Source organism: Pyxicephalus adspersus, chromosome 3, assembly GCF_032062135.1.
Source record: "Pyxicephalus adspersus chromosome 3, UCB_Pads_2.0, whole genome shotgun sequence".
In the NCBI taxonomy this organism is placed as follows: domain Eukaryota; kingdom Metazoa; phylum Chordata; class Amphibia; order Anura; family Pyxicephalidae; genus Pyxicephalus; species Pyxicephalus adspersus.
In genome coordinates this window covers 12,559,056-12,583,534 of record NC_092860.1, presented here as the reverse complement: position 1 = coordinate 12,583,534, position 24,479 = coordinate 12,559,056, and the positions used below count along the sequence as shown (strand labels likewise).

The following is a 24,479-nucleotide window of genomic DNA, read 5'->3' as shown; positions in this document are numbered from 1 at the left end:
AAAGTCAGAACTTTTGATTTTGTTCTGATGGTCATCTAGAAAGTATTGAAACCACTAGATTAGCTTGACATCTATGAACTACAATATTCAGTAGAAGGGATCAGTTTCTGAATGAAAACCAATGTTTGGAAACACTTGTCAAGTTTGTGAAAAGATCCTTATTATGACTGAAAGACGCCAAAGCGCCATGAAAATAGAGAAGACAGAATCCTTACCTCTGGTGTTAATGGCCATGTCGGCTATTTTCTGAAATGAATCCAGAAATGATCCAGTTATAGATGCCATACCTCTGCAACAAAATATAGAAGAAAACATGTTAGTGTATGTTACAAATGACACATTCATTAGAAAATAATACAGCGCTGGAAGCCACAGCGTTGAAAGACGCTGGCAAAGAAACTGATATTGCTTCATTTTTTCAGGCAGACACAACAGAAAAACACAGCTGCTGTGGGCCCAGACCTAGTTCACCAGCCATTAAAATGTGGCTTAGATCCTTACCCTTCACAATTTTTCCTGATTTTAACACATGCTTAATAACATGCTACCATATGACAGCAGGTATTGTAAGAAGACTAGGCTACAAGAAATCCTATTTGGCTTGCTCCTACTTTCTGGACATTTGAAAAAAAAAACACTCAAAACCCATATTTTCAAACTCACCCATCTTCTTTTGTCTCTTAAACCCCAACTACTCACCCACCATTCCATACCCACTCTATTGTGTGCTACTTCTCCCTTCTCTTAGATTGTAAGCTCTTTGGTCAGGGTCTTCTCCTCCTCCTGTGTCACTGTCTGTATCTGTCAGTCATTTGCAATCCCTATTTACTGTACACAGCGCTGCGTAATATGTTGGCGCTATATAAATACAGTTTATTAATAATATAATGCAGTTTAATAATAATATAAAATAATAATGTTATTCACTGCACCTATCAAAGTTCTGTCTGGGAGAAAAAAAATATGTGTGTGTGTGTGTGTATATATATATATATATATATAACATATATATATATATATATATATATATATAACATATAAATGCACACAGGTGTAAAACAAACCGGAATACAGAACTCTGTTTTTCTGCTTGGTTAACACTATGAGCTAATAGCATTTCATTCTTCTCTTGGGTAATTAAAAAAAAATCTGTATCTGGTCTTTCTCTGTTCTGGAAATGCTAAGAGTCAGTGACGGTTTAGATGATTTCGCTCTTAGATTAGTCAAAATAACAGCAAAGCTCAGTGACAACACTGTGTTGCTATGGAACTTTCATAAACCGTTGCTGATGATAAATCTTTAGTCAGCGAACCACTGAACCGTTTTCTTAAAGACAACTGCACTTTACCCCAACACCAAAAAACAAAACCTTCTCCATTGAACTGTGCTGCACTTGTACAGTTATCTGCATGCTTGCTTCAGATGTGTGACCGAAACTAAAAGATCAGATTTACATCCAGCAGTTTTAGCAATCTTTAGAATGTGTTCAGCAATGGCAGCTTCTGTCATCTCTTAGCAGAGGTCCACTTTAAGGGAAAATGCCAGGAACTATCATACAGTTTCCAAAAATGCTACTTGCTTGGCTTTAATGCAGATGCTGTGGTTTTAGAAGTTGCTAACAAGCAAGTATGCAGAGCAGATGTTTTATATTCACTGTAACCTGATTTACAGCTCGATCGTTCAGTTATTTAAAGCAGAGGTCCACGAGGTCCCCCCCCCCTACTGTCTGACAGGTGGGCCATGGGCTCTGGCCGGTGCACCCATCAGCGGGGTCAGAAAAAGGCGGGGGGGAGGGCGCACTGACCAGAGCCGCGGACCATGTCTCTTGGAGATATCGCAGGTTTAGGGAAGTGGGCAGGATGTGTCTGCTTTGGGAGAGTGGATGGGTTTTGGCATCATGACGTCACTCTGGGGGGACGTTTCTTGACCTTTAAATGACACACGACTTCCCACGCATGCGGATTCTGGAGTGCGTGCATTTAGTGGTCCGCGATGTGTAAAAGGTTTGGGACCACTTATTTAAGGTACTAGGGACAGCCAGCCAATGGCACCCTACATTATTTCGTTGTACAGGTTTCCTGCAGTATTGCACAGTTGTAGTGTACATCTCCCATAATTTAATTGACTTCACTGCACACTGTGAGCTTCTCACAATGTGCATTTCAAGCTGCAGCAAGTCAACCGGTCTTCTTTCTTGCTGATGTCCAACAATGTCTTGATCTTTCCTTCCAAGCATGACTGTCCCTGGCCCAACTTTTTAATTCAATGGATTTTAGTTATCATGGCGGTTCAGCATCACATGAACAACTGCTGGGCTTTCCTATAGGTGCTACTTGTTCAATCCCCCCCTCCCCCCCAAAAGCACAGAAAGTGTACAGTGCTGGTGCATTCATCTTGTCTTGTGAGAGATTCTCTTTAAATATAGAATACTGTACTTTGCATTAAATGTTTACTTTAACAGTGCAAAGTCTGCAGTCATAGGAAACCGGCTGTCTTGACAGTGTCTGGTGTTCATCCAGCTCCTCCAATATTCCACTGCACACTACCAGCCTTTGGCTTGGCTGGAGGTGCACCAACCAGTTATATGATAAGATCAATAATGTGCATCGCCCTTCGCCTATAGCAACCCGCTTTATTAATTCAGAGCAATCCAAACACTGACAGACAGCTAATCTGTGTCTGAGTTCAGTGGTGAGTAATAATTGGTAATCTGGGCAGCCATCCAAGGACCAGAGATTTCCCTTTAAAGTAAAACACAAAGGTGTGTGTGGGTTGTATCACTATGTGACTGGAGTTTGCATGGCCTTAGACCATAGCAGGGTCTTTAATAAAGAAGCAATAGGTTAACAAATGGACTCTTTAGTCCTCTACTTTTTGGGTTGATTGAAGCATTTGCTTTCAAAGGGTTAATCAAGGTTGTTGGAAACTGGTACCACACATCTGACTGACATTGGTGAACACTAAATGGACATAAATGTACCAGTATTAGTAAAATGGCTGTAAAACCATTGCCAGTTTATTCATAAACGGCTCATCGCTCATAAAAGTGACAATCAGGGAAGCTTGTTGCCATTTATAAATGGCAGATCCGTATGATCACCAGGGTTAGGAATGTGCTCGATTAACTATAGTAGTGATGTGGGTGGCATAGTGGCCCAGAGGTAGCACTCTGGCCTTTGCAGCGCTGGGTCCCAGGTAAGAATCTCGGCCAGGATATTATATGCATGGAGTTTATAAGTTCTCTCCGTGTTTGAGTGGGTTTCCTCCCACATTTCAAAAACATGCAGTTAGGTTAATTGGCTTCCACCCCAAATTGGCCTTGGACTATGGTAATGATAAATGACTATGGAGGGACATTAGATTGTGAGCACCTTCGAGGGACAGTTCATGATATGACTTTGGACCTTGTAAAGCACTGCATAACATTTCGGCGTTATATAAATACTGGATAATGATAAGACTGGGAGCTTCTCTGAGGGACATGACTATGAACTTCAGAAACCCTGGCACTTTTTGAGCCTACTAACTTTTCAAATATGAGCAAAGTCAGATGCGTTGTTTTCATGCATGCAAGATCACATCAAGCAATTTTAACGTGCATGGATATGTTTCCTCATGATGGACTTTTTATTAAAAATCTAACTCCAACCTAAACAATTTCTAGGGATTTGTAGTGTGTGGAACGTTAATGGCTTCCTCTAGCTGTATAGGACTCTGCTAGAGATTTCCTCCCTAATTCCCCCTTGACACCCAAACATAAACAGGGTGAAAGGGGTTACTAGAACAGGAAGGCAAAACTAGAATTAAAAAACCTGAAGTTGCAATCTTTACCATTAAATTAAAAAAGGAATTGTTAACATCTGCACCCATTGGAGAATCTCCAACACTTCCTGGCTCTTAACTTCTGCCTTTGGGGAAGAACTGAGGACAAATCTTTACAAGTGAAAGAAAGCCAGCAAAAATAACACCCCATGAAGTTTTGTTTTTGTTTTGTTTTTTTTTAACCCCTCTCTCATCTAGAACCGAAAGGTTTGAACGAGGGTGGGTTTTGACGGCATAACACTTCTCAATCTTTACCATGGACCTGCTGTTCTTTTAAAGCAACCAGAGTTCATCAATGATCCTGACTGCAGATCTCCTTTCATCAACCTACATCAGGCATTCTACATCGTTTTACAATCCATTATAATCAGCAAAGGATAATGTACCATGCAAATGACACTGTAGAGAATTGTAGTTTTGAATCCTTGTGGTAACAGTTCAGGTAAGGCCTTTTTTTGTTCCAATATGGTTTGGTGGAACACAACTGGCCTGAAAAAAGCCCTGATCTCAACACTAACTGAACGTCTTTTAGATGACAAATATGAGCCTAATCTTCTCATCCAACGTTGGTACTTATAAATATCACAAGCACAAGAGCAACACTTTTAATCGCGACATTAATTACTTAAGTAAAAAAGATTACAAAGTTTTGATGATGTGCTACTAATATTTAAACTAAACGACTGTTTGGAGGGTAATACCCCTTTTTGGAAAACTGCAGTCGTCGAAACAGCCATAAATCTGTATAATCTCACTGTGAGCTAGTATTAAAGATCAACATCATTGACTGACCTCGTAAATTTTCCTTTAGCCTAATAGGCATACATTTTTCGACACAACTCAAAATCTAGTAGAAACCCCAACAAAAGATTTAAAGTTGTAAAGAAAGTTTGGTAGTATTGGGGAAGACCAAGATGCTCACATAGGTATGTTGGTCCTAAAGAAAAAGAAAAGGGGAATAGGTTCCCATTTTTAAATGAGGCCCACAATGTTGGTGTGCATCAAAGTATACTTAATAAATAAAAAAGAAAAACTCTGAATTCTGACATATATGGAATGAAAAAAGGTACATGTGTGGAAACGGATAATATCCTGTGAGTTCTCTGATGGTTTTTCCATCTCTAAATTAATCCCAGTCAAGATGCTGAAGGCTGCGGACTGTCATGGGATTTCTGTTTTGGCGGACAATGAATGACTTTCCAGCCTGACCCATTTAATAATACACTGTCAACTTTGTTAAGCCATTAGTATCAGGAGAACTGCGCTTTAAAAACATTGGGCCCTGCTGAAAAATGCTGCTGGATTAGCTGGTACCAAAAATTTAGTATCAAAACTCATGCTAACCAGTAGCCAAAACAAAGTGGTTACTTCTTGTAAGAGGGAAATGGCAGCCCAAACTCTGTCAACAAGTAAAATCAACCCGTGAACTGTTAAAAAGGCAGGTCTATGTTTAAAGTGGAACTAAAGTCCCAACTTATACATTGGCAGTTCATTCAGGAGATGTATCCTCTCCGATTACTGTTGTCACATCTTTGATTGTCGATATAAAGCATTATCGTGTGTAGAGAAGGGAAAAGCCCCGTTGCATGTGGGGCATACTCAGCTAAATGGTGTGCCATCGTTCATACTTGCAATGCCACGTGCATCCAGCGAAGGAAGAGGTACTCCGCCGGAGCAAGATGATTTGCGATGGATAAAAATCATGTCGGCAAGAAAATGACGAAGATGGGGGAGAGCTGACTTGGGACATGAATAGGCGAGATTCACACTCCCGCAGATACTCGAGAGTGAATACTGACACTGCAGCGTTTATGGTGCACTTAACATTTTGGGACTCCTACATGATAATACAAATTGTAGTGTCCTACCGAGTATTCTCTGCATAATGCTGCCATTAATAATTCAACAAGTGTTCTCTCCAGTCCCTTTTAGCTGGGTGCACCACCAGGCACTTTTCAGCAACCACCCGGCTGTTTTTGGGTGGTTACTGATGAGTTGGGACACAATTCAGGGGTTTCCACCCGCCTAAATTTTCTTAACACCCAGCTCAATGCATGTGTGACTTGCATTTAGCCTCATTCTAACCTACAATTAACTTGTTTTTAACCAATTTTTCCTATAGAATTGCACAAGAATGCAAAACTTGAAGTGAACAAGAATGATCATCAACATTGTTGCCCCTGTCATTTTTGTTCCAGTGTAGTGGCTCTGAGTAGATACACTGGGATGCCAATTAAAATTAATGGCACTGCAGCATACCAACACATGTATAATGCGTTACTGCAGATTCCTGGTGGGAGTATGAAAATGGCCCTAATTTCATTCCACATAAAATACATTCCACCAGCAGTGCGACAGACAAAATATAATAAACTAAAGTAAATAATTATAAATCTGTGACATAGAGCACAATGAACAGAGAGGAGATTTATTACAAATCTTAAAAGAGCTATTTTTACATCGGTAAATCACAGCATGATATTACTTCCTCTGGAAAGTTGCCATTTTGTCAGGATGAACAAGATGGAGCCAAACAGAAACCATAATGCTAGTGTGACAGGAATTCCCTGCCTTTTACTGGCTTGCCACAAGCTCAATTATGGAACTAAACCATACATCAGAAGGGAAAATGACTGAAAATAGCATGTTTAACATACATGGAATGCCTGTGTCAGGGCAAATGTAGAACAGGAGACTTCCTCCTACATAGATTTGTACACACCTCCGAGTGCTCTGAGATCATCTTTGAACGCATTATTGTTTTGGATGGTTCGGGACTGCAAGCTTCCAGCCAATGTCCGCACCAGAAGTAGGAACGGCAGACATTTCGTGATGTGATGAAAATATTGAAACCCATGGAAGCTCATAGTTATCTACCATCAATAAATCACTTATTCAGAATATAAGGAGGGAGGTGCCAATGTCTCTTCCGCAATAAAACAACTTACCTGCCTCATTTTTGGTACGCTAAGTTGTGCATACACAAGTCACTGCAGATGCTCAACATAACTCAGCAGGCTCATGCTTCCTTCCAATAAAATCAGCTTAGCTGCCTGTTTGCAATCTCTTCTAAAGTATACACTGAGCTGCAAGTGCACAGTGTACATTCTTGGCATACCTTGGGGCGGGAATGAACTCTCATGCACCTGTACAAGTCACATCAAGATGGATAAAGACCTCAACCTTGAAAAGGCACCAAGTAATTGGGGGGGGGCTTAATTCTGCTTTAGGATGGCAAAGCTCCCAAATCTAAAAAAAAAGACCAAAGAAGTCTGTGCCATTGAAGAATGCTTACCTCTGCTTTAAACAGATGAAATAAAACACATATTTATACAATTTCTAAAACGTTTTTCACCCTTCCAGTTCCCTTTTTTGGGCAAGGATCTGGCATGTGTATCGTGCTCGTCATCTGTACGACCGTCCTGGCGGATCCAGACAACTGACTAGGAACGATCGTAATGAAAGTAAAGGGGAGAGAACGCAGTGGGGTGCTGCGCCGTCATTCTTCCCCCTCCCCGCTGTATATACAACGGTCAAGCATCGTGCAGTCGTTTGTCATTTGAAAGGATTGTGAAAGATCTTTTCCAATAATAATTATTGCACATGTGTACCCAGCCCAAGTTTGGTGAGATGGTTCAGTGCAAGTTATGCAAGGACATCAGACAATGTATAGAATGCAATGTTTGATGTTCCCGCCTATACATTGTGCTGCAGTGCTATTTTACAACACACTGCTGCACTTAGTTTTGGCCATTTTTGTGCGCTGACCCATTTGATGTAGAGAATTGCAATGGACAGCCACTTTTTGAAATGGCTAGGCTTGCGATTGTTTATTTTCCTTGCTGTGAACCTGAGTGAGCAAAAGTGGCAACAAAGAGCAAACTAGATAGTGCATGCAAAAGAAAAATAGAGAGTGAGCGCAAAGGAAAACTGATACATACAGCAATAGAAAATAATTTTTGAGATGTATTGCTTTCCCCCCTCTCGTATTCATCAACCCCTGGGCCTATCCAATCCCGTTACAACCACCTGCGTGAAACAGATCCTTCCATGTTTTGGATAAAAAGCGAAGAGGGACAAATCAACATTTGAAGAGGAGATAAGCATGAAACGAAATGTACCAAAACCAAGAAGCAGAGTGCTATAGAGAATCTTTCCAAAGGCCTTGACTGCATTATTGTTTAATCAGAGGGAAGAGCGTTCACCTCAGCCATGGACTGTTGGCTGAGGAATTCTCCATAACACAGGAAACAACCGCACACCTCAAGCAAAGGTTTATAGCAGGGTGGAGTTCTCCTGATTGAGTTCTATTACTTCCTAAAACAGCCAGCATAACGCCTGGAACTGAGCTTTATGTGTTCTGGATCGTTTGTGTTTCCGAATCCTTTCTAACCTAGCGATAGCCAGACGTGCAGTAATAGTTTCTTTTTTCTTTTTGGTGTATTTTTAGATATGTAACACATGCAACATATTTACTTAAACTAAACATCAGCTGATTTTCCCAATTTGAGCTTTATTCAAATCAGTTTTTGGTTACTGAATTTGATCAACTGAAAATGATTAATATGAAGTGTAAGTGAAAAGGAACATTGGCTAGTCAGGTCAGACAGGTGAGACCTTGACTGACATTTGTGCATATGCTTACCTTTAATAACTGAGAGGCCAAGTGAAATATAGTAATTTAGTAAATAAATATAGTAATCATTTTGCAATGTGATCAATATCACAGAATCAAACACAGATTGGAGTTTGGTGTATTACACAATATTGATATCCAATAATACAGAAAATCAATATAATCTCAACTCCATTTATATTTAGTCAGCTTTAGCAAGTTTGTTCACCGCTTTACAATTCTGCTTATGAAGTAAGCCTGAAAAAGCACAAACATTGTACTTGCGTGTCACTGTACATATACGTGTTACATTCCTATATATCTGGATATCTATGCAGATCAATAAATTCCTACACGGGGACATGAATTTGGAGTGGTTTAGGCCCAACACCTGCTCTGGAACAGAACTTTCATGCTGCATCTCCAAAAACATACCGGCTATTGGCGCAGAATGTTAAAGTGGTACTCCAGCCAAGTGATATAACTCGTTTAGCTGCCAAGTCTCTAATTCTGTTCAACCAGTGCTGTAATATATGCTCCCTGGCTATACCGCAATAGAGGAGGTGATATCACTATTTCCCACTACACTATCTGTTTGCATACTGGACAATGAAGGACAAAGCTACAGAGAAAGCATCCTTTCTGGATAAAAGCTCCAATAAAAGCTCCCTCAGCTTTTAGCTCTAAGGGTCTAAAAACTTAAAGGTGAACTATAACAAACATGATCATTTTTTGGAAGCTCTATGAAACTTTTTTTTTTCCCCCAAACACAACAATTTGTCACTATTTTTACACTTTAAATTTTTCCAAAATTAGTGCTTAAATTGCTGTAACATTTAGACAAAGTTTCAACCAGAAACTTTTACTTGAATTCTGTAACTGATCACTATATATGAAAGTGATATATCAAACTCATTTGTTATAGTTGTGACCACGATTGCCACTTTTGAAAGTAGTGATTATTATCCAGTATTTTTTATAGCACTGCCATATTATACAGCCCATAAGTCCATGGTCATGTCACTAACTGTCCGTCAAAGGGGCTCACAATCTAATATCCCTACCATAGTCATATGTCTTTTTTAATACACTCTAAGGTCATTTTAGGGGAAGCCAATTAACCTAACTGCATGTTTTTATTTTTGTATGTGGGTGGAAACCGGGGTGCCTGGAGTAAACCCAGGCAAACACAGGGAAAACATGCAAACTCTATGCAGGGATTTAAAGCTGGGACCTAGAGCTGCAAAAGGCCAGAATGCTAACCTCTCAGCCACCGTGCCACCTATCACAGTGATCAAAGTCAAAAGGGCCGCTCAACGTGTTTTGAGCTGTGGTGTTGAGGCCTATGGCATAGTACCCATTATCTGTTTATTTATAAACTGGTGGTCAATCATAAAAATAGACAATCATGCCAGCTGACCACCACTTTTAAAAATATAATTAATATTACCTTCCTACCTGAGAATATCATTGGTGATCATGCTGATCGTCAGCTTTACAAATTTGTTTCTATGCGGTCAACAAACTCAGGGACGCATACAAGGGTCAGCTTTATTTTCCAAAATAAAAAAAACTCTGACCTAAGCTGCCCAGAAGTGTTAGCTGATAAAAAAATTTGTGTTAGGCTTAGAAGCTTGAATTTGCTTACCTAAAATAAACTTCTTGTGTATATATGTGTGTAATGAACTACTTGCCTATCTAAGATGATCAATGATGATCTACTTTGTCCACAAAGTGATAATGCTGCTGTGTGATTTTAGTGATAACGGAGCTGTGTTGTCACCTTATATGAAGTGAATGAATAGTTCATCCACCTCCAGGATCAACAGGTAACAAAACAAAAGTGTCAGAGGGGGGAGGAGGGTAAGGAACAAAAACTGTGCTGCAAACTCTTTGCTCTTATGATCTAACCCTTTTTAGGGGAACTATCAGGTCTTCAGGCAAGCCCTGCTATACTTTTATGATCATTGGTGTCACTTAAACTGACCAAAGGTACAAATCAGGTACAAATCAGGTCGGCAAGGTACACATTGCTAGCAACCTCTGGAGGAACCCTAATTGAGAAACACTAACCTAAACTATGATAATCTAAAGACAGATTTGGGCAGTAACTCTAAAATTAGTTTTAAATGATCTAATAATAAAATAGGAGTAAGGTAACTTTTTTATATATATTCCCTGGCAATCCACAATAACCATGTATTATGTACCATGTGTAATGTTTCCTTTGTGGCATTTGTTTATCTTCCCTCTATATGCACACATATAAAAACTCATACTCACTTTAGATAGGACTGAAGCTTGACAGCTTTGCTAACGAAATCTTCCCAAGTAGGATAACTAGCCTAAGAAGAAAGAAAGGATCACGGTTAGATGTCAGGATACACACAGCAATGTGAAAAACAAACAAATCTTATTCAGATGGTTATACAATGATTAGTAATCAATTATCATAAAGACAAAACTGCCAGCAGTGATATAGTAAATTGAAGGTTCCAGTCAAACATTAAAACTTTATCTGCTCATAAATAACATTTCATGTTTCCTTCTTACTCCCCCCTCAACAAGCTTATTTCACTTTAAATGAAATCTGTTTGCATTGTCTAATTTTATACCCAGTCAAGGTATCTGCATTGCATATAGAAGCAAAGAGCCGGTGTGATGACATTGCTGGGTCTCTCTGCTTTTCTATGCAATGAAGGCAGATTATAGCTTGTGGTAGAGTGTCACACATAGCTTCCTACAACTGGCACGACCTCCTGCCCAAGTACCCTTGATGGGCAGATGTCAATCTGCAGGATTTTCCTAAGTAGGCTGCATTTGTATGCAGTCAACCTTAGGAAATGTCCACATGTGATACTGAGCCTCAAAGAATGAAATTTGTAAAGTCCCATGAAGGAATGGGATAAACCAGGGACTGTCAGGATGGACCAGGGACTGTCATGATGGGGAGGAAAAAACTAGATAATGGGCATCCCCCAGCCAGGAAATGAGACGGCTCTGAATTGCTGCAGCTTTTAATGTACACTGTGTGAACTTCATCTATTCTTGTAACAGCAATCTGACAGGAAGAAACCGCTGGCAGGACACAAAGTGCAGAAAACAAACTACACACCAATAGTTGAACATTTCCACAAAAAATTATGGTTTCAGATAACCTAAGTTTGCATGTTTCTCTTCTCTTGACTCGTGTCTAAGGTTAAGGACTGGAAGAACAGAGCAGTTTATTGGCACCTATGCGTGCGTTTGTTTCCAGACCCTGGGTGATGACAGAGGGCTATTGGGGTAAAACTATTTTTAGTGGTTACTGTTTATAAAATCCAATTACTGGAAATAATCTATATAACTGGGGGGTGTAATGTTCCAACTCAACTATTAACATTCATTAATGTTAATAAATAAAAATATACAATTCTGGCAATAGCTGCATTACGACATCCCGGCTATTTTTATCATTTAGTAAACAATTGTCCAAGCAGCTGGAGCAGACGCATTACAACACGATCTGTCACAAGTGAACCTTCTTTTCTCAAAAGTACTTCCCGCTGGCAGAAGTAATCCTTAAAAATCTCAAAATCTCGCCCCGCTTTTGGCAGTGATGTCATTTAGAGAGGAGCAAATTGGATTCAATGGCCCAGAAATTGGGGAACGGCTGCTCTTAGACAATGGAATGTATTTCTCCAAAAAGATTAAAATGAGACTGCCATTAAAATTCACACATCAATCGACAAAGACCCACATCAATCATTGGCGAGGACAGATTTTTAAAAAAAAAAAAAAAAAAAAAAAAAAAAAAACACACACCTGTGTGTCTCCATCAATAATAAATAAATAAAAAAAAGCTAAACTGACCTAAAACAAAAAAGAAAAAAAAAGTTGCTTGGTCAACTTAGATCAAAGCAACCAGCAAGGTTATCAGTTGTACTTTGGGTATTTAACACTACAAACTGTGTATATTGTTGTTATTAGTCTGAAGGACCCGCATCTATTAAACTTTCAACAAGATAAGAGCAAAGCAGCACCTAAAGGTTGAAGGACTTTGTAGGTTTGTTTCATGGTTGCTTATACTGGGTAAAATTCACTTTCCAGAAGGCATCCCCCTCCTCCACTGCACACTTCTTATATAGAGCATATGTGTTCTTCTATTAAAAAATTAAAATCCCTACCAGGTTTTCCTTGCATGCAAGTTTTACCATCTACAGTATTATCACGCGATACTTTGGGACTACAAAAAATCATCAATCAAAATCCTAATGATAAAGAAAATGTTTCCTTGCTTTGCAGACCTTATAAAGAAAGCCATTTGGAAACCCCACGGTGCACGGGCTGTTTTGACACTGCTGTGAAAGCCCTGATAAAGGTGAGCCCCTTGGAATCCCTAAAAAGTGTTTTTGCACAATTAATATTTTATTTTACTCTACATTTCGTACTCTTAGGCTCCATACACACGTTTAATAATTGTCCTTGGAAAGAATCTTTCACGATCCTTTCCAAGGACAAAATACTGAACGAGTGCTGTACATACAGTGCAGTTCTGCTCTATAGAGAAGAGGGGAAGAATGATGGAGCAGCACCCCACTGCGCTCTCTCTACTTCTCCTCCATTCGTGGATCCTCCAGGATGGATCCATGAACGACGAGCACTGTACACACAGCAGATTCTCGTCCAATATCAGCCTCGAGGCGATTATCTGATGGGAATCATCCGACGTGTGTATGTAACCTGATTGCTTTTGTAGTCCTAGTGACCGCTGGTCTCGATTGATGGGAAACCCAAAATGTTACAGATGTCACCACTGGTCAATAGGTGCATGACGTAGTAAATAATCTACATCTCTCAGATATCAATCGTTTACTTGTTCACAACAATGCACTTTCTAACCGGCCCTGTTCTTTGCTAGATCAATGCCATACCTCTGCTCAGACCATAAACTGGAGATGTCCTCCTACTAAATCAAGTCACTGCTGGTAAAATTTTTCCTAATCAGTGTTCTATTTTTTTGTGAGTGTGTTAAGCTACGTACACACTTCCAATTATTATCGTTGGAAAACCAATGACGAACGATCCTGCACGATATCTACGAACGAGATATAGTACATATATTGTACACACAATAGATACGATCGTTTGAGTGATAGAGGAACTATGTGCACGACAAGAAAGTGAACGAACGTTCGTACATTACGCATGCTCAGCCCATGGACGATCAACGAACGATCGTACACACGAACGATGTTCAACGATCGTCGTCCAATCCGATCCGCCGGTCCACACAATAGATACGATCGTTTGAGCGATAGAGGAACTATGTGCACGACAGGAAAGTGAACGAACGTTCGTACATTACGCATGCTCAGACCATGGACGATCAACGAACGATCGTACACACGAACGATGTTCAACGATCGTCGTCCAATCCGATCCGCCGGTCCGGTCGTTCGTTTCCAACGACTTTCCTCGTTCGTCGGCGTCGTTGGTTACTTTTTTTACGAACGATTTTTGCCCAATCGATCGTTCGTTTTGAACGATAAAAATTGGAAGTGTGTACGCACCTTAAGACTCAATACTTTTATCAAATTTACCATTAAGTCTATAAGAAAAGCCAATCAGTGTATTATGAGAATAAGAAACTTAAAGTGAATGAGACCCCACTATACTCATATGTACCCGGTTCATTGCACGACCCCGCTATCTACATTTTCTTTGATGTCTGGCTATCTTCATTGGCCGGGCTGGGATGATGTAAACCCTGTACGGTAGTTCATTCAGTCCCGTCAACCACAGGCGAAGTGGATATTGCCGGCAAGCAATTCAGTGCTGCATATGCAATCAGGCAGGTAAGAAAGCTTTTGCATAAAAAACATTGCAATAAATCCCCGGCATTTTATATTTTATTGTACAGTATTTATATGGCACCGACATATTACGCAGCGCAGTACAAAGTTCATAGTCATGTGACTAGCTGCCCCTCAAGGTTTTTTATAATCTAATCTCCCTAGATCCGCCATATGTCTGTCAATTTTTGGAGAAGCCAAATTAACCTAACTGCAGGTTTTGGAATGTAGGAAAAAACCTGAGTACCCGGAGAAAACCCATGCAAACATGGAGAGAACCTGCAAACTCCATGCAGATAGTGTCTTGGCCGAGATTAGAACCTGGGACACAGTGCTGCAAAGGCCAGAGTGCTATTCTCTAAGCCACAAATGTTTAAGTGCAACTTGCCAAGGAGCACCAGTAATTTAATTCAAGCTCAGTTTAGAATGCATATGAAAACCCAAGAATAATAAAGAATAACATCAAAGTAATGCAAGGCATGACAAAAGCAACAAAGTGAACACCGCTCTCTAATATTTCTTCTTAATTTTAAATGCCGCATTCCAGATTCGTCACAACCGGGTTATGTGCGGCAAACTATATTTTTACACAAACATTTGTCCTGAACAGGAAACTGTAAAATGACACAAATGTCAATGATCTACCATGCAAATTCTTTACAGCAACTAACAAGCCTAATAAAACAAAGGAAAAAAAAAAATGTCGTTAGATCGCCGAACTTTACTGTAATGTCAAACAAGAGGTTAACACAATGGTTCCAGAACATCCTAAGACAATAAACTGCTTCACTAGTACATTCCAGCCCCAAACCCAGAATACATTGTGAGCAGCCAACAGCCATCCGCAGCTGCACTACATTCCTACATGTCGGGGGAGAGGAAAAAAAAAAAGAAAAAAAAAAAAAAAAACTTTTCCAACTGTCATTTCCTCTTTCTAATGAAGACTTAAAGCGTTTCTAAAAATGGAAACGCAGATTTGTTTTCATACCCTCAGAACGAGAAATCCCAACGGCCGATTCCGAGGCGCTTTGTGCAGCTGCAGGTCAGACGTTAAACATTGTGTTGTAGAAAATTAAGTTTGTGTTCAGTCGATGAGAACCCCGCGGTCATTATTCATTTCCACAAAAGTGGAGAGGAGAACCCGATGCAAAAAAAAGTTCAAAGAACATTTCTACATTGCACATGTGCGGTTAATTGGATGAACGGCGGCTCCTTCTAGGAACATTCGGGATGTGTTCCTGTTGGTGGCCAGCTGTCTGCCTTACGACGACATTATCGGTGGGAATCTCTTAGAACAGGAAGTTGGGGCTGCTCCATAAATATTATTATTAAAAAACAGGATTTATATAGCTCCAACATATTACGCAGCGCTGTACATTAAAGAGAGGTTGCAAATGACAGACAGATACAGACCGTGACACAGGAGGAGGAGAGGACCCCGCAAAAAGAGCTTACAATTTAGGAGGTGGGGGAAGTAACACAAATATTAAGGCTTTGATGCAATGAAACCATATTTTAAAATCAGTTTTGGATAAAGTGGGAAAATTAAACAGTCAAGTTTTTTCCAGTAAGCGGGAGATGAGGAGATGATATTGTCGTATTACAGTGGCTGCAACCTTTATTCACCTGACTCTGCTGGCAGATCTGTGCAGTGTTCTCTCCAGACCATTTTATTAGCTGGGCACGCCACCGGACACTTTTCGGTGACCACCCGGCTGTTTTTGGATGGTTACTAAAGAGTTGGGTCACAATACCCACCCTGCCACCCACCTACAATTTCTTATCAACCGGCTTAAAAAATATTCTGGGTTAAACACTGCTGTGTAAACCTCAGAAATAGATGGAGTGAAATACAAATCCTTTGGCGGGTCAACAACTATATTTGCCTGGAGTTCAAACGATTTAAAGCCTAATAAAATAAAACATTTATACAATAATCCTTTAAAATTCATGCTGGAAAAATGTAGGAGTCATTATGAACAATGTGTGGTAAGATACTCTTAAAGAAGGTATTTAGGAGATGTTTGTCTCATTAGTGAGCAGTTGCGGATCGGCCCTTGATACGGAGTATTTGTCAGAGATATGCTCCCACTCACACTACACCCAGATCAGGGAGGGAACGGGCAACAACCTATGGTAACTTTGGAGATACACCTTCCAATGCAGTCATACGACATTCCTCCAGACCGTCCAAGAATAGCTGCACCTCCACATGAATACACCGCTCCGCCAGAGGAAATCCATTGTCCACAGGCTTTATTGACACACATCAATACACTGTCCTGGGTCTGTGCACTTGTGTAATGATCATCCAAAAGAGCTGCTCAACAAGATTTGCAACTCCGAACAGGAATCCTATGCAGATCTGTTTATAGATCACAGGGACTAAATAGCATATCTAACAATTCTTAGGTAAACTTGTGATCCTGTCCATGACAAGGCACTTAAAAGTTTAGGGTGTAAACTTTCAGTGCCCAACTCCCAGTTGTTGCTGTGGTTTCACCCGGTTTAAGCCAAATTAAACCCTGTTCAGTATAGAACCCAAAAATGTTTCTAAGCTGGGTAAGAATAAATTGTAGGCGGGTGGCAGCCCCTGTATTGTGACCCAACTATTCAGTAACCACCCAAAGACAGCCAGGTGGCTTCTGAAAAGTACACCCAGCTAAAAGGGGCTGGGGAGAAAATTGCCTTTTATACTCACCTGTCCCAGTCCATATATGAAAAAGCCACTTGCTTTTGGTGCACAGTGCTTCAGAAAATTTTAATTTGTGGCTCATTTGTATATTAATCAATCATTTTTGCCTACATTTGCTACTCATGGCTCTAGTGACATGACTATGGACTCTGTAAACAGCTGCATAATATGTTGGCGCTATATAATTACTGTAATAATAATAGTAGTGGAGAGAATGCAAAAGAAGGAGCCGACATTGCAGGGGCTACATTCTGCAAAGGCTACATTCTGCAAAGGCTATGCACAGTATATAAGAACTAGTAATGAGTCCTAAGGTGAGCGATTTGCTTGGTGGCTGGTTTTCAGGGGGTGAGGGAACCACTTGAAAAAAATGCATATACAGGAAATACCCTGTGCTTGCTACATTTACAGAAAAGTTGGAATGCTGACTTTAAACACAATGCAGCACCCCAAACCTTATTTTTTTTCTATGGCTCATCTCCCTGAACACTGCTCTAATAACAGGGAGCATGGCTGATTGGAGCAGTGTTTGGAGGAGAACTTTGGCGACTGAAGAGACAGGTTGCCACATGTTGAAAAGAGAAGTGGTTTGACCATGTGTTATTGCTGGCATTTTAACCCTTGCTGCCCTACAACAACCACCCTATACGTATTACTGTACCACCACCTGGCCCTTTTTAGCAACCACCTGGCTGTCTTTGGGTTTGGTATTGTAAAGTTGGGTTGTTACCCACCGCCTACAACTTCTTCCCATCCAGCCTAAAAATATTTGTGGGGATAATACTGCTGTATATAATGCCTGACTGCACATCATTCATAAAAAACTAGTTTTATAATTGGGATTTATTTTTTGCATCATATTTGCATTTAAAATTAGTGTCTTCATTACATATTTCTGCATTGCAATTTGGTAAAAAAAAAAAATATATATACACATGCCCACAACGCCAATACCCTGGATAATGCACTCCAGGAAGAGACAAAACTTCAAATAGATTTCAGCGTTTGGATTTCTGCAAAGCTTAACTGATGAATGGGAACTAAATTAACAGAAGGTTTCCTTCCTCAGGAAAACCAGAATGTGTTTTCTGAACAGAAAAAAAAAAAAAAAAAAAAAGACTATGTGAACATGAATGCCGTCATCTGGAATCACATTTAACCAGTAGCAAGCAGCTGATCTGAGCGCCGAGCAAACACAAAGTAGTATTAAATGACCGTTCTATGTGAAAACTCCCCAAGACAAATGTAACATGTACTGCCAGGAAGCAGAGACCCAGACAGAAGTTAACCGATGCTTAGAATGCTGGTTTTATGTAACAAATCAAAGCACAGGAACAAACGCATCATGTGGCGGTAACAAAGATGTAGAAGATGTGGAAGGACCAAACCTAAACTAGAGGTTATATTAGGTGAAAGAGTCCATGGCTGGGGACTGCTGCTGGTGGCCATTAAAGTATGACAGATGTGTGAAAGAAATATGCCCAATGTTCATTTCTTTTAGGTGTTTATCCTAGAACTTGTCTTTATAAGGAAAGGAGAGGGGAGGATGCACAGAAGACGCCCCGCTGCATCCCCCTGCTCAGAAAAATACAGCAGTTGTTCGTGGTCAGTTGTTTAGTGATCCAAATCAGAAACAAGGAATGGGGACCCAAGTATAAAACCCAGATGAAAAAAAAAAATTTCTTTGTCTTGGCCAGAAGTTATGTAATGTGTGTACGTAGCTTAAGACAAGAATGAATTGACAGACAACAATGTAACCTACAGTTGTCCAATGTTATGCCCACACAGTGTTCGCCTTTTTATAGTTCAATTTTAGTCTTTATTGAAAAGTACGGACAGGAACTCCAGAAACAAGAAAAAAAGAAAAGGAATGAGAATAAATAAAAAAAAATTACAGGTGGTTACTAAAAAGTTAGGTCACAATACAGGGGGTGCCACCCACCTACAGCTTCTTCCCACCCAGCTTAAAATATTCCTACCGAGAATACTGTACTATTAAATGTTGGAACTGGCAAAAAATCGTTATTTTATTGACTGAAAATTGATCGAGGAATAGATATAATTCCTCAATCTGGAATAGAATTCTGCTGAAATAAAACCATCAATTACCCACCATTGACTAAAAAAAAGTATTGAAAATGTAACAGTAAGCAGGTGCCAATGTGGGTCACAAAAATCCAGGTGACCTTCACAGGAACTAAAAACGTCTACTTGCAGAAAATGCGCTGTATCTTTCATTGAAGACATTATACGATAGGTACAATGAATGTACTTACTGGAACTTTTGTAATAAAATGTGAATTTTATGCTTCAATCACTTAAAAGAAGGATGGGGATGCCACATGCTTTTGCCCAGGGTGGAGAATTCTTTCATTCACATGATTCACGTTTATCTATGAACAAGCAGCACAGAGAAGTACAGTTCTCCGAGTCACATTTAGGAACCCATGACACAGAGATGAGTAAGCTGAGGTTAGCGGGCAAAGTAGATCTTCCAGCCAGATGCTATAGTGATTATTTTATTGTCACTGCCTTGAGTTCCCCAAAAACACTTTATTTTCTTCCCACAATACAATCTGTACACATTTACTGCTTTTAAGTTGCAGTCTCATCCCAGGTGGAGGTGTGCAAGTTTTAACAAGCTTAGCCCAAACTGTATTACAAAGGGCAGCATATTATAAAGAAGAAAAAATCTGGGGAAACAGCCAAAAAAGGGCTTTAATAAAACATCATAGTATGGCTAAATAAAGAACTTTAAAACAAAAGCAGTCAGTAGGCTGATGCTATCTACCAAACATTGCAACTATGCTTAAAGAACATGTGTATAAGTACCCGTATCTTAAAGCTTACCTAAACTCAACATTTTTATTTTACATAGATGGGTAGACAACCCTTCTATGTAAAAAAATACCTACATCATGCATCCCGGGAGGCTCTGGCTGCTCCTTCTGCGCATGGCTTTGGCAATTTTGGGCATTGGCAGAAGGGGCATTTTCCTCCTAGGGGAAGGAGATGCCGATCGCACACATGAGCAGTGAGATCATCTCTTTTTTTCCCCCTTCACAGCGGCTACGTCACCCTGTGGAATGCGAGATCAGGCGAGATAGCGGTCCCCCTTGCTACCCCTGTGCCGGGACAAAGAGGAATTCGGGGACAACGCGGGACCAGATCGTGGTAAGAACCAGCGTGATGGAGGGACCTGCGGGATTAAAGAGAAGTGTAATTTTTTTTGTTTTTAGTTTAGTTCTGCTTTAACTGTTGCTAAGCCACACCATAAACTCCACACAAACTCCCCCGCTGCAGCAACTCAGAATTGCCTTTGTGATGCACATAAACCTGATTACCTATAGCAAAGTCTAAATTTAAAGAAAGGTGGAAAACAGTTTTGTTTTCTATGAGTTTACCCCAATAATTCATCTTCAGCTTTGTCCAGTAATTGGCATCTTTACCAGCTTTGCCCATTGAAACAGATGTGGCTGCTTGTGTTCTGCTCCAAGGATTACTGTAACTGAAACCTCCTGAAAGTAGCTGATACATGGAAAAGAACATTGGCGAACAGGTATTTAACATCTGGTATGGCTGGAAGTATGTTGATGGAACAACTGCCCACTTTGAACTCCATGTAATGCCATCCAGTTTGAAACAGGAAAAATAAATGCGCTATGTACCCAGTGTTCCCATCTCCTTTACCATGCAAACATAACTTTACCATGCTCCAATAGGCAAAAATAACATCAAGCTGTAGCAGTACACACTCAGGTTTCTGTTATTCTGTCCACATTGGCCTTCGTAAACAGATTTTTATATTGGTGAACTTTCTAAATTTAAAACCACAAAAGTGGTTTGTTGGTAGGAAAATACATCCAAAACTTGATGCTACTTGTACTTGTGTGCATTTAACATCCTTATAGCAGAAATAATAGTTTCACTTTTAAGAATACTGTACATGATCAGGAAGGTCATTATTGCAGAAAGAGGCAGGCGCACTGCCTTCTGTAATAATCCCTCCTACCTGCTCGGGCACAATACTGGCCTGCGCTTGCACAGCTTCAAGTTTCTTCGGCCATCTCAGCTTCCCCTGCGCGCGCCAGGAATGAATACACTCCTGGTCTGGCCAATCCAGATGGCTGAAGATCCTGTACAGGATTGCACAGCAGGATGTCCGGCAATCCTGGCTTCCCCGGTGGATGCCAGAAATGTATTAACTCCAAGCCCGGCCAATCAAGATGGCTAAAGATCCTGTACAGGAAGAGAAGAAGGAAGATGATGGTGCCCTGTAAAAGAACAGGGAAAGAACACTGGAGCTGGACTCCATGCAAACCACTAAACACATTAATGAAATAGTTTTACGGAATCCATTTTTCATGCCAAAAGGATTTCTACTTCTGTACATCCAGTTCTGAGATTTATATCCTCGTCACACAGTACAGTGCTGTCTGGTATCCTTCTTTTTTTCTGCAATCAACAATAAAGCTCAGGCAGCACCTAGGCTGTGTGTGGAAAAATAAGTGTAATCTCACAATCTCATGGCCCCGATTTAAGGTTATTTTGCATTTGTATTAAAGGGTCATTCCACCTAAAAATATGATCTAGGACCTGTCAGATTCTGGTATTGGGGACCCTAATGGTAAGATGATGAGGGTTCCCACTTTTGCACAAAGACCAATACCTTCCATAGACAGGAACAGAACCAACAAATATGGCAGAGAGGTCTCACTGCTGGAGCGTCCAAGACACAGACAGTGTCTACCTAGAATTAAAATATGACTTTCAAATGGACATTGAAGTACAGTATGATCATAATTTCAACCACCTAAATAAAAAGAAATTTAAATAAATTTTAATTGAAGAAAAATAAAGTTCAACTTTTAACCAATCAAATAATATGTGTCTACTCCCCCACCTTTCTTTGGTACCAGAAATGGGGAGGCAAAGTTTTTGGTTCTAAAATCCCACAAAATCAAAGCAAATATTGGGGGCACAAGCAATAAGTTGGTTGAACATACAAAGTTCTTTTAGATCAGAAAGTAAGACAACCCTTTAATCAGGATGAAGGGAACAATATTTGCCTTCGTTCATTCACATGTCAATATAAAACGGAGATTAAAAGCCTAAAAAGAGGAAATGCACACAAATATAGAAAATATGTATTTTGCAATTACAGGATGCCCAGCCCTGTGACTTTCATATGATTTTTTGGCAGAGATTCAATGTAGAATTTGGAGGTGAATGTGCAGTTAGTCACCTCTTGCAGTGTTCCTGTGGAATGGATATTCCACATTTCACAATCTGCTTTCCAAATTCATTGACTGCAAATAGCAAAAGAAACTAAACAGTAGCCAAAACAAATTCTAAATAACACTAAAACAATTCATGAAAAAAATTAAAAATGTAAAATGAGTTCCAATGGCATCCTTGAGTTATAACAGATGTGACAGTGTAGTGTGTCGGCATGTTCGCTAAGGTAGTGCAAGCTACGGCAGCATGGTCACCATATTAGAGAAAGTGCCAAAGAGGAAAATTTGTGTTCTCATTGAAGCAGAATATAAGATGGATAAGAACAACGCAAAAGAATATTTAGACAAATATACACAAAACAACCCTCCAATGCAGTTTTACATGACATAAAAATTACTTGGTTCCCGAAATTGTGCATCGCACTATAATCTCCTTCTAACATAGCTTCCTATTTTATTATCTTTCCACAAAGAGGAGTGTGACAAAATCCCTCCTGGATGCAAACCTGGTGGCCAACTAAAGCTACGTACACACTTCCAATTATTATCGTTGGAAAACGAACGACGAACGATCCTGCACGATATCTACGAACGATCGTATAGCACCGATCCTGCACATAGAGATAACGACACGATCGTTCGTAGATATTGTACACACAATAGATACGATCGTTTGAGCGATAGAGGAACTATGTGCACGACAGGAAAGTGAACGAACGTTCGTTCATTACGCATGCTCAGATCATGGACGATCAACGAACGACCGTACACACAAACGATGTTCAACGATCGTCGTCCAATCCGATCCGCCGGCCCGGTCGTTCGTTTCCAACGACTTTCCTCGTTCGTCGGCAACTTTTTTTACGAACGATTTTTGCCCAATCGATCGTTCGTCGTTCGTTTTGAACGATAAAAATTGGAAGTGTGTACGCACCTTAAGAAAGGTCTGATCTCTGTGATTGCCAACAAGGGGTTTGCCACCAAGTACGAAGTCATCTTTTGCGAAGGGATCAAATACTTATTTCACTCATTACAATGCACATCAAGCTCTGACTTTTGAGCACTGGGTTTTTGAGGGTTCTTTTGTTGTTATTCCGCATCTCACAGCTACAATAAACCTACCATTACAATTATAAACAGGTCATTTCTTTGTCAGAGGGCAAACGTACAAAATCAGCAGGGGATCAAATACTTTTTTCCCTCACTGTACATATATATTTATATACATATCTATATATTGCTGTAGTCTGCAATAAACATACTTACAAACCCAGCAAATCCCATATTACGCAGTGCTTTACAAAGTCCCTAATTAGTGTCACTAGCTGTCCCTCAAAGGGGCTCACAATCTAATGCCCCTACCATAGTCATATGTCTTAAACACAGTCTAAGCTCAATTTTTTGGTGAAGCCAATTGACCTAAGCGTGTGCTTTAGCTGCATGCATTACATCATAGGCTGCACAATGCTTGGAGGATCTCGGCGGACCTGGGAGAATCAGCAGCAAAACTGATGGCTTTGATGGAATGCAGCGGTGTGAGGATCCTGGACTTGTCTGCATTGCAAAGTATGGCAAGGTAGGGGTGTGCAGATTATGGCAAAAACTCCTCCACACCGAGAGTTTAGTTCAGCTTTTTGCAAACTGAATGCCCTTCAGGTGTAGACAAACCTCATACCACCAATGTTCTGCGTGTTAGGACATTCACCTGTGCAGCCAAGAAAAGTCCCGTAACATGAATTGAAACATGTAGCATCGCCTCATCTGCAGATATATCATTTATATATCTACAACTTTATTCAGTTCAGAAGTTAGATTCCACCAGAGGTTACATCCGTTTACCATGCCCCATAGGTCAAATGAATCACGAGGTCACATCCTGACATACCGCAGTAGTTCGATCAGAGAATTCAGCAATGCAAACCAGAGAGGGGCCTAACGTGTATAAACATTACACATGCATCCTGCATAAAGTGGACCTGTCTTATCAGCCAAATAGCACACAACCGCTGAACTATATTCAGAATTTGAAGTAGAAGTTGTACTGGTGGAAAGTAAAGAGCGATCCTGACTTATGCCAAGGTCATTCTTAACTTGCATTGTAAGTACTTTGATATCGGTGACAGGTGATAAACAAAGCAACTGGGACTTGAAAAAAGCCTTTATCTCTTCTAGTAAAGGAAGGGTTTAACATGAGTCTGTTCTCACACTGATCATCGCTTTATTGAGAGCTACGCTGAAAAACCTTCCAAATCCGGGTGCGCCCGATGCCTGGTACC

At 40.2% G+C, this 24,479-nt stretch overlaps 1 protein-coding gene across 2 annotated transcripts in view; it reads right to left on the bottom strand.

Moving 5' to 3' along the window:
- LOC140325661 (protein MTSS 1-like) overlaps nucleotides 1-24,479 on the bottom strand; it is a 99,357-nt gene that overhangs the window by 52,265 nt on the left and 22,613 nt on the right. For both annotated transcript variants that reach the window (XM_072403610.1, XM_072403611.1), the window contains exons 2-3: nucleotides 10,721-10,782; nucleotides 216-289 (exon numbers count right to left, since the gene is read on the bottom strand). In XM_072403610.1, coding sequence (XP_072259711.1) covers nucleotides 216-289; nucleotides 10,721-10,782 — 136 coding nt within the window. The remainder of the gene's footprint in view (nucleotides 1-215; nucleotides 290-10,720; nucleotides 10,783-24,479) is intronic.